This window comes from Aythya marila (genome assembly GCF_965140915.1).
Source record: "Aythya marila genome assembly, chromosome: 8".
Lineage (NCBI taxonomy): Eukaryota > Metazoa > Chordata > Aves > Anseriformes > Anatidae > Aythya > Aythya marila.
In genome coordinates this window covers 8,155,998-8,167,700 of record NC_139049.1, presented here as the reverse complement: position 1 = coordinate 8,167,700, position 11,703 = coordinate 8,155,998, and the positions used below count along the sequence as shown (strand labels likewise).

The window sequence follows — 11,703 nt, the reverse complement described above, 5'->3', positions numbered from 1 at the left end:
ACAGCAAGTTATTAAATTCCATTTTAGGATATTCAAGCTTGTACAAAGTATCCTCATAGCTAAGGGAAAAATAACACTATGCTTAATAACCTTGCAGGCTAAAAGTTTCAATCCAAATATCTATGTAAGTAAATTACTTCCCAAATTTCTATCTGATTATGAATGTAAATTATCTGCTATTTGGACTGTTTTCTTTCATGGAATTTTATTTCCTCTTGGTTAGCAGGTTATTTCTCTGTGTTGTCCATTATGTCCAAGGATTTGAACAATTTAAAGATAGTCCAGAGGAGAAAAATACAAATTATCCAGGAGTCTTGACCAAAATGACCAACAATGAAAACCTGAAGAAACTGGAGCTTTTTTCTTTACTCCATCTTGTAATTTAAGGTTATGTTACACTAATATGCCAGCAACAGCTTAGCTGATCTGCCCTGTCATGGAGGTAAGGATGAGATTCTGCTTATCATCCCCACGTTATGATTTTGTGAGTATTAATCTTTGTCCAAATAAATAATGTTAGTGTCACCAAAAGCTTTAAATGCCCAGGGAGATTATATTCAGAAAAGTATACAGAAGGTTAAATACAGAGATACAAGAGCTGTCTGTATGAATTGCTTTATATGTATTTTGTCAAGTGTGGGGCTTTTTACTTCATGAGGAAATATTACTCAGACAGAACACAAACTCAAGAGGAAAATCACTTTGTATCTGTAATACAGGAGTTTTAAATTACTATTTTACGGTAGCTCAAGTTGTGGTTTTACTAACTGCTATTGCTTGATTTTTACTGAGACAAAAAAAAAAAAAATTGCATGTTAGGAACATTGTCATTGATTTCAGCAGGAAATGACACAGTCATGAAAAACTAAAAAAATTAAAAACAGTAATTACAATATTGGACCGGTTTAGTCATCAAATTTCATGTAATGCATGTTCAAGGAGAAAACACTACAAAATTTCCTTGGATGAAGAATTTTTCATTCTATATTCAGTTTTTAAGTTATTTTTGGCACATTTTCAAATATAAAATTTACAAAAAAAAAAAAAAAAAGTAGTTAAAATGAAAAAAATAATTGTTGAAAGGAAAAAAAAAGATTGTTTCATGACAAAGAAATAAATGAAGAAACCTATTTATTGATGGATTTTTAGTACAATGCAAAAAAATGTGTTGCTATAATACAATGCCCAGCAAATATATCATACATATCCAAGAAAAAGTAAAAAATAATGAACTCTTCAAACTCTCTTACAAAAAGCTAAATGTTTGTACAACTTTATTCACATCAGCACATATATCAGGAAAAGTCCTTTCCACTCTCTGTGTTCTGTAATACTAACTTCTCCACCATAGAAGAATTGATCCTTCTGAAATTGAATTTAAAGTTATAATCCATGAACAACTCCTGTATGTTATCAGGCTGAGGTGAGGCACAAGCCCTATGAGAAAAGGCTGATAGAGTGGGGCTTTTCAACCTAGAGAAGAGGTGGCTTTGGGGGCACCTATCAGCAGCCCCCAGTAACTATGGGGAGGCTATCGAGATGGTGAAGTCAGACTCTGCCCAGTGGTGTATGGTGGGAGGATGAGAGAGGAAGGGCATGCACTAAAATAAGAGAGGCTCAGATGATATGCAGAACAAATTTCTTCCATTGAGTACAGGTAAGCAGTAGAACTGGCTGCTCAGGGAGGCTGTGCAGTCTCCACCATTGGAGGGTTTCAGGACAAAGCCCTGAGCAACCTGATCTGAGCTCACAGCTGGTCCTGCTTTCAGCAGGAGGATGGGGCTGCAGACTTTCTGAGCTTCCTTCCAGGTAGCGTGATCCTGTGATCCTATGACTGTGTGACGTGATATATGATTGTAGGAACTTATCTAAGGCATGCTAAAATTCTGATTGCAATAGCATTTGGGTGAAAACCAAGACACACTCCAATAATAATGATTCTTAGTGAGAAAGGGCTTGATTCAGGATGCTGTACTAGAGCTGACAAAACTTGCTGATGCAAATTTTCTAATTAAGTCCAAAAAAACGTGCTTATTTGGTGAAGTTTACAGAGTATGTCAAATTGATAATGTGTATTATGACTATGCAATTAGAGTACTGTGAGCACTAACAAATAGGGATATGCATCTGGCACCAGAAACAGAACAAGCTGTTAAATGCTGCTTGCTTTCTGTAACATGGTTTTCCTAAGCTATTTTTAAACATTTTTATCTGTTTCCTGAACAATAGGCTCCTAAAAAAAAAAAAAAAAAAGTGAGATTTGATTCTACATTAGTCATGGTACAAAAGCATTTTAAATTCATGTTTTTACTGTCGTACTGGAGGGAAATCTTTAGATTTTATTTTGCAGATGAAACAGATATGCCCTTTGTATGACATGGTGCAGGTTCTTTAAGACTGGTTGTAGATGCAGGTAGATCTTCTAATTGGGGTAATTTACAAGCAAGCTGTGGGTTGTAGAGAAGTTTCGAAGTGTTATGGGTTCACTGGAGGTGAGTAAACTTATGGGAGCGGGAGAGAGGTGATGATAATTTGAGCCCCTGTGGCAGGAAGTTGGAAAGGGTCAAGGCTGTGTGATGCAATTCTTTAGGCATGAGTGGGGACTCTTTCAAAATGCTAATTGAAAGGCTTAGGAGGCCTTCTGATATTCTGATGCCAGGAAACAGGTATTCTGGTGCCAGGAGATGGGATAGAGTCTCTTACCTCTTTTAGTCCATGGGATGGAACTTGCAAACTCCCCTTTGCCCATAGAAGATCCTTCAGTGTATTGGAGTGGTGCAAGCTGAGATCGGGCTCAGGTCCATTTGTTGCAGGTTGGGCTGGGGGCTTGTTCAGCCTCTCTGGCAGCACTGGAGTTGCTGGTCTACTAGAAACAGTTCTGGGGGAGGCTGTACTCCCTATGGGGGAGGTTTGAGCAGCATAGTTCTCCTTTGAAACCATCTCTTTACAAGAAAGTCTTAATTATTTCAGAAGTACTCTTACTGATGTGACTACAAGGATATTGGCAAAATAATTTTTCTGCGACAAATTCCTGCACTCAGGTAAGACTAATCTCAGGAAATGTAAACAGAGATAATCTTCTAATTCTGGTGTTGGCTGGTAAAAATGTAATACATTTTGCATCCATAAGTAACTTAAAATTATCTTTGGAAAAGACCATTAATAACTAGATTTTATAATTGCCTTTATAATTGCTGGCATTTTGATTATTATTCTGCTTAGAAAGGAGAAAACTATAAATGTTCAGGTTACATTTTATCTGACATAGAACAACCACTTGTATAGTTTAGTGTATAGCAATAGTCTATTCCAACAGTTCCTATTCAGCGCAGTTTCTTATGAATGTATTCACAAAAAGCATAGAAGAAAAATTTCCAGTGCAATTCAATTTAAAAAGTAATCTTTTTACCTCAGATATTACATTGATTTACACTTGTAATTGGGATTATTTTCTAAACATTTGCATAGGATTTTAAGATGCCCAGAGAGAACTCATCATTTTAGCTGTTCTTAAGCTGAAATGCATTCCTTTTCCTTCTAGACATACTAATAAATTATTTGAAGAGGTTAGCCTGAAAACTGAAGTTGCTAAATGCAGAGTAGTATTTCATAAGCCACAAACACAGCAGGAGCATAGTAAAATTGTAGCAAGTGTCAAGTATGCAGAATATCTCAAAGCCCTGTGGATTATTTGAAGTCTTTTTTGACTGGTTCCTCTTAATTAAAATGTTTATAGTTAGTTTATTATGAATGAATAGTCTTCAACTGTATTGAACTCTTTATTTAATGTGAATTCACCATTTCTTAAAAGCATTTAAGGATTTTTTTAATTGCCCCTATAATGTGATGGAGGCTGTACAGATGGCAATAATGGAATTATACTAGGGGTGGGAATTAGGAGATTACATAAAATACTCAAACGTAGCTTAAGTCTTGTTGCTCGTAAATGTTCAAAAAGTCCAAATCTGAAATAGAAGGGTTGGTAAATAAAGTGTTTTTGTATGTTTCTAGCTATCATTTGTACCTCTATCTAGTCTTTTTCTTTCCTGTTGAAGTTGATAATAAGGAAGTTCTGCATGGTGATTTAAGGAATTTTCTGCAGAAACAAGCCCTGTTACAGACAAAGTAATCAACATCTCCTGTGCCTCCCCTCTGCCTCAGCTTAATAAATAAATAAATAAATAAATAAATAAATAAATAAATACAGCTGCAATGACCAGATAATCTGCACAGGAAAAAAAAATCAGGTAGTTTATTAGTGGAATACTTAGCACCTGAGATGAATTGGATGGATAGATGAGAGTTTATCTCCACAGCTTGTTAGAGAATCTGTTTGGAAGCAGTAACAAATGCATGTCTTTTGATTTAGAATATTGACCCTTTCCCTTGGAGGAAAGGGTGGATTGTGAATGGGGCAAGCTCTAAGTAACTTGTGAGCATTGTTCAAACTGCTTCTGTGAAAATTCTCTTGGGTTATCAGTGGTGTCTTACCCATGTGTACACCATAAGGTTTTCTTCTAATGGGCTAACGTCCTGCAACTGGTTCAGCTGCCATTTATTTGCTGGTTATGCAGAAGACCCAGCTGGTGATTTGTGGTTCCTGAGGTCTCAAAACATTATTCTATTGAAAAGCTTCTGCAACAGAAAGCTTCTTTCTGTTCTCCCTTTAACGTAATGGTCTTGAGCTAATTCATCCAGAAATCTTATAAATTAAAAAAGGCAAAAAAGCACAGACTACATGTGTATATATTTCTGTAAGATGTCTTTAGCAGATGCCTGTGGCTTACAGACAAATACCTATGCATTGTAGTTTATTCTCCAGAATTGTCTTGGTGACTGATTTTAAATCACTATCCAGGCTAGTCTGAATACAGCATTGTAGTTACTTCCAGTACACGTGATTGCATGCTGAAAGACATCCCTATGCCACAGAACAGACCAGTGTCTTGAATGAATTTGACAATCCTCCTCTTCTGACTCTTTAATCATAGCAATTTTCCTTCTTGGTAGGGGAACTTTCTCAGGAGATGGCCCCAGCTGGATCAAAAGACAGAGATGATTCTGTAACTGACCAATTTGTTCCCTAAGGCTAGTATTACCTTCCGTGGCAGAGATGATAACTGAATACGTGCTAATTCTACTTAACATGAGTTTTTTGAGGAGTCAGGTTGAGAAGATAGGCATGACTTATGCTAGGCAGTCTCCTGTGTGCTTGGGCTATTTTCCTGTTGTGAATCTCCCCACCTTCTGTTTATCTTTGTTTATAAACATTTAAAAGGTGGTCATAGTTCTATTCTACTTTCATTTCAGGTGTCTGGTAGGAAGTAAAAACATTTTCAAATCTCAATGCTTATTAATCTAAACACTGGATTCAACAGTTCTTGCATCTTGGGAGAGTGATAAGATCTACTTCCTACATGCTGTCTCTAGCTGACAGCATGTCAGCTCTCCTAATTTTGTATAAATGGCTGTCTCAGAGTAGAGTTAGTTTCCTGCCTCTTCTACATTCATGGCCTCTGGACACCTAACTGGAATGCGTTACTTCTGGCTCCAATTAATAATGAGACTGTTTCCAGGCCCTCTTACATGAAACCTCATCTTGTGTGTATGGTTGGAGAACAGGCCTGAAGACAAGTAGTGGGGGAGGAGGGGGGAATGCCTGACATGAGACCCATATAAAAAACTTTAGTGGAATATCGCTTTCTGGCAGCTCTGCATTATTTGAATTTCAATGATTCCACAGGCAGCCATTGTGGAAAAAACACAGGTTCCTTAGCGTTGCTGCTTTGGGCTCTGCTTAACTAACCCTTGAAACATTCAGGGTTCATACACATTCATATGTAGTATGTTCCACATTCATATGTAGTAAAACAATTATTCTTATGAAGTTTGGTTTTGCTGAAGCGGTGCTTGCTTAGGCAGTAGTTGGCTCTGATACAGATTTAGATAACTTACTACCTTTCTGGCTAGCATATTGTGGGATATAGGTATATCCTAGATATAAGCAGACTTCCTGTCATTGTCAATAGTCTATACCAAACTTCAGAGATCTAAGTGTAGGTAGCATCTATGAATAATTTATTTGGATAATTTATCTGCTTCATAGGCAAACTAGTATAAATACTGAAGCATAAGCAATATGTGTTTTTTATTAAAGCTTCTATCTAGAAACCAACAGTCTATCCGGTAACTAAGTAATTAAAATTGTCACTAAGGAAAGTTGTTTCAGTAAAGCAATCGATGGTTCAGTTGCATTTTAGGAAAGTCCTTTCATTGGCACTGAATTTCCCTTCTAAGTAGAGAAAATTGAAGTGCTGAAGATATTCTGCCTGCCCTCCTGTCCCCTAACAGAACAGGTAGCTTGCAAATGTGCCTACTGATGTAGGAGGCAGCAAAATTCAGAGTTAACTTCTAATAGGTGAGAACAACTGAAAAATGAACTTATACTTTTGTTCTAACTGATTTGTCAAAATGAATTATATATGCCCATTGATCCTTACATTAGATATGTATAGAACCTATACTTGTGCTGATTTTCAGTAGTGAATAGTAGTCGTACTAATTTTCAGTAGTGAAGTTTCCTCTTAGAACTGGAACTCTTGTTCTTGTGCTAGTGTTCTGACAACTTCAGTCTACTCTAAGGCCTTTGTTTTCTTGTAAGTCAGTAATCTTAAAGCCATATGGAACAGTTAAGTTTCAGAAGAATTAAGAGGAAGAGAAGAAATAATATATTTTCTGTAATTCCTAATATGAATGTGATTTGATTTCAACATTCTTGCAATGCTTATAAGCATAATTGCACCAATGAGGTTTTCTTTGGGCAACTTGGCATTTTATTTTTCAGAACAAAATCTGCCATGTAGTTGGTTTTCTGAATAATACAGAAGAAAACGTATTTTTTTTTTTTGTACATGTAAGACATCAAGGGAATCCAAAGAATAATCTGTCTTTTCACTGTAATCTGCATGTCAAATTTCTTGCGCTGTTGGATTGTTGTAGCAGTAGGATTTTTACCTCAAGGATGCTCTTCCCCATTTGTGATTGATGGCAAAGCAAGCATGTGATTTTGCAAGATCATGTTTCCTCTGTAGAAGATTTGAGCAAAACTTCTGAGGTTCTTATATGTGTAGACTGAAGATTCTGTAACAGCTTCAGGTGTTTGGTACAATAGTAGATGCTTTCTTGTGTACTTACTGCCAAAACCGAACCTTCAAATCCATGGTGCTTTTTCATGTAATGCAGTATTCCATTTGTTTTATGGCTGGGTAATAAGTTTCTCTCGTTTTCAACATGATACATAATTTCATATAAAATTTATCACATTTGGGTAATCTGACTGGGCATATGCATACTTTGGACAGTTGCAGTTCTGTCATCATCATGGAGATAGGAAGGCTCTGTGATATGAATCATTTCCTAAAGAGATGTTCTCTCTTCTCTGTTATCTACTAAGGCTTCTCATTGACACCTCCCTGAGGTTAAAAGGGTCGTTTTTCACCTGAGCTACCACTGTTTGCAGTTTCACATACTTCCTTCCCAGGTTTTGCAGATGGGGGGGGCTGTTTCTGTATCCCTAATAAAATGGTCCTGCTTCAGTTGTTCTACTAAATGCTACCTTTTGAAATGCCTGTGTGAGATGATGGGGAGTTGCTTCCAGATGGGCTTCTCTGGGCTAAATTTTGAGTGGATGTGCCCCAGATCTGAACCTCAATGAGTGTGACTAAGTTGTGTCATTCTGTAAGCCCATAGAACATACACTGAAGTCCTAGAGACAATGGGACCAAACTAGGCTTTTCTAATATATATAGGTGTCAAGTTAAGCTTGAATATTATCTCAAAGGCTGGATTCTTGATGCATACAGCCTTATTGGCGCCTTTAGGTATTAACATATTTTCTGCCACAAATTATGCATCATCTGTCTATGGGCATCAGATAATCTTTGAGGATGTACATCAGGAGCTTAGTCACTGGCATGCTGTCAACTTGATAAATATGCATAGAAGCTTCTAAGTGAAACATATGTTGGAATCTATCACTTCTTTCATCATTTCTTTATATTGGTTAAATCATAAGTTTCACAATTCTGCTAAGATGAAGTTCAACTACCATACTGAACAGGCCAAAAGCCTGACAATCACCAAAATTAGAATTTCTAGAGATCATGTTTCTAAAGTTGGTGACTTACCAACTGTCAATTTGATTCCAGAATCTGAATAAAATGTACCACTCAGTTTTCAAAACGGTTGGTGGAAACTGTGTGTGTATAAAAATGTCTCTTAATTTTGTGATGAATTACGTATCAAAGTTGTGTTTCCTCCCTGGTATCTTGTCCCATTGTGTTGCAGAAGCTGTCTTTTCGGCTGGGTGCTGTATTTGGAACATAAGCCAAGGGATCAGGTCGGATCAAGTATCTATAAAAAGAAATTATACCTCTTATTAAAAGCCTTGGAACAAGCAAGGACAAATAAACACAGACTGTTGTAATGTTGAAAAGATTTGAGGAAGAATTAGATAGGCCTAGTTCCTGTTGGGTAACTTGGAAATTTTTGGCAATTCCACTTACACTGTATAATAGTAAAGCCTTTCGCACCATCTGCCTAGGCATCCTATATATGTACAGGGTACAGCTAAACCTTAATTTTGCCTGAGAGCCACTTTGATCTTTTTGATACATCAGCTCTGTTCCTAAACATCCGCTACAGTCCTTGAACACACATTTGCCAGTAACTCTGTATTTCTTTATGCATCTCTTTTTACTCATTATGCCTTGAAAAAGGGACAAGCAGTTCATACATTTCCTCTAAAAAGAATGTTGTAAGGAATCAAGAGATTAGTTGTGCATAGCTAAGAGAACTGAAAAGCACAATCTTGATAATCTTGGTGTAGTCTGGCAGGCTCAGGATGGACCTCTTAGTTTTGAGAAAGGACTTCTAGTAGATCCAACAGCTGCAAGTACTGCTTTGGAGAGTCCTGAAAGTACTCTTATTTCTAAATGCCGAGAAACTTTCCTCATATGCTAACTCAAAGTTGCATATTATCTAATATGCCTACAATAAATCACAAACATAATAAGATCATAGCAAATGTGAAGGACTTCAGTTGTATAAGTATAGGAATTCAGACAATGAAAGTTGAATCTGTAGCCCTTTAAGGGCTTTTGTTTTCATCATAGAGCTGTCCAGAAATAAATGGCTTAGATGGGATTAACTCACATTGGCTTGAAAGTGCAAATAACAGCAACGAAAGAGTAATGTGCAGGAGGAAGTCTGGAAAATGTACTGAGAAACAGGTGAAAAAAGATGTGGGAAGACCAGCCTTCCAGCTCGTCAGCAGCAAGGACAAAAAAAAAAAAAAAAAAAAAAAAAAAAAAAAGATTTTTACCTGCTCTAAAATGTGTGACTAAAGGAAAATTGCTGTAGAAAAAAAATACTTCTTCTTTCTTGCCTCTCCACTAATTATCTCCTATTGCATGAGGGTAAACTGGCTGTCTAGTCAAGAGAACTAAAATTTATCTTAAAGCCATTGGCATAAACTGAGACACAAGCTCTGAGGCCCGCTATCAGGAAACGATCATACATCAAGCTAGGTAACAGTATGTGCGTGTACAGGCTAAAGATGTGTAGGTACAGCACAGCAAATTCAGTACCGCTGCAAAATTATGCACTCACTATTGAATTGCTGTATACCTTGATTATTTTGCAGAGGTAGAAAAATAAAATGTGGACTCCTAGTCCATCTAGCTAGACTAGGAAACAGTATGTGCATTTACAGGTTAAATATCAGTAAATATTATATTGTGGAGTTCCATAACAGTGAAAATACTATTCCAAATAATTTCAACAAATTTTATAACTGTAGTTGCTGTTAAAAAGTATAGCATAAAAACTATTAGAATACCACAATAATATAAAGCACTAAAATGTAGGGTTTCCTTGTTTGGTTTTGTGTTTTTTTTTAGTATCAATAGGGATAATAGCTCAAACAATTTTCCTGCTTGTGAGTAGACAGCGAGATGGGTTGGCGCTGGCGTGGAGGACCTTGCACAAGGACCCTGGAGCAGATGGGGGATATTAGTATAGTAAGGCAGAGGCAAAAGAGGCTAGAGACAAAAACGGCATAGGACCTAAACAGAGTAATCACATCAAACTTCAGTATGAGAAAGTGACTGATAATATATCTAAAATTCTTGAGCAGTTCAAACTTTGCGTTCACCTGTTTTTTCTCAAGTGGTCTTCAAAATTCTTATTGAGCAAGTTAAAAAAAATAATAATAATTAAAAATAAAAAATGATGCATTTAGGTTCTGTCATTTGTTTGAATTATCATAAGCATGAATATTGCATGATATTTGGGGTAGAAATGCTTTTTATTTTAGTGGCATTTGAATCCATGAAGTAAAATCCCATTTGAAGAATTATATTTCTATTAAGACTGGAGAAATTTATTGAGAACATTAATTCTGTGAAGCCATACAGTGAACTCGGTTAATTTTGTTTGTTTGTTTGTTTAAATACACAGATTAAGAGGAAGATGAGAGAATATGGAGGTAAAAGGGTTATGAAATGTGTATATTTTACATAATTATACATATAAGTGGTTGTCTAAACAGAAGTCTCCATATTTTTTCCCAGGTATATGTGAAAGCGTGTTCTCCTGTTAACAGCAGAAAAGTAATAAAATTCTCATGTCCTGTGATTTTTGTGCTTATACTTACACTATATCATTCAGCTCTAATCTTGTATCTGGAGAAGGATTGATCAGGATGTAAGAAAGGGTGTTCTGATGATCATTCATCTCATCTAGAGGACAAAAATGCACATATCAAATTCATTAGACTGAAAAACAAATTGTCAAAAGTATAATTTCTGGTAAACTAATTCAATTAAAAGATCATCTTAAGCTCAGAGCTGTCAGAAGGATCAGGTGTCAAAGTGATATCAAATAAGTTTAGCAACTTTTCAACTGTACTTGAATTGAAACTATCTGACATAGCATCTTTTGATTTATCTCTCAAGATGCATTTTCTTTCTGGTGTTCTAAAAAATGTTCTTTTGCACTTTTTTCCAGTCATACTAATTCTGAATGCAACTCAGTTTTATTTTGATTAAACAATCATTTATTTGGCTTACATTGCTAAGAGGAAAGTAGGGTCTTCCATCCTCAGTTGGCATAAAGTTCCACCGATAGCCAAAGCTAAATGCTATCCATTTCCAAATTTGGTCAATATATCTCTCTCTTCACTTTCCCTAAGTGTCAAGGAAAATACTAATCTTCACTTTTATCACCTGTGCCAGTGGGTTGAAATATGAAAGCTGTATGAACAGCAATTGGAATTTCTTCATTGTATTTTTAACCATTCTTCTAATGCTATGTTGCATTGGCTGACAGAAATCTTTTCCTCTTTTTTTTTTTTTTTTTTTTTTTTTTTTTTTTTTTAGGGGTTTTACTTAGCTGAGTCTCAGCACGCTTCTGTAGCTCTGTAGCTGTCACTGCTGTATCTTTTCTTTTGTATAACCTTCTCTTGATGTTTTTTCATAAGTTGTTGCAGTGAGGCTAATTTCAATTTAATAGGAAAGGCGTTTCATCTGTACTAATTACTTTTTCACTTTTAGGGAAAATGATGCAAAAGAGAACAGTCCCATTCTAGTTTCAGCACAATTCCTATATGGCGTTAATCAAGTATGCTTGATATGTGGTCTTTAG

General features: G+C 36.1%; 1 protein-coding gene across 6 annotated transcripts in view; it reads right to left on the bottom strand.

The window, feature by feature from the left end:
• Positions 1-1,022: 1,022 nt before the first annotated feature.
• The window catches only part of KCNT2 (potassium sodium-activated channel subfamily T member 2), a 150,269-nt gene continuing 139,588 nt past the window's right edge, over positions 1,023-11,703 (bottom strand). For 5 of the 6 annotated variants that reach the window (XM_082766175.1, XM_082766177.1, XM_082766180.1 and 2 more), the window contains 2 exons: positions 10,715-10,799; positions 4,183-8,412 (listed from right to left, as the gene is read on the bottom strand). In XM_082766175.1, the coding sequence (XP_082622301.1) occupies positions 8,301-8,412; positions 10,715-10,799 (197 nt within the window). In that variant the 3' untranslated portion in view covers positions 4,183-8,300. Of the gene's footprint in view, positions 3,966-4,182; positions 8,413-10,714; positions 10,800-11,703 lie in introns of those variants that run through there. The other variant, XM_082766176.1, reaches the window with a different exon arrangement.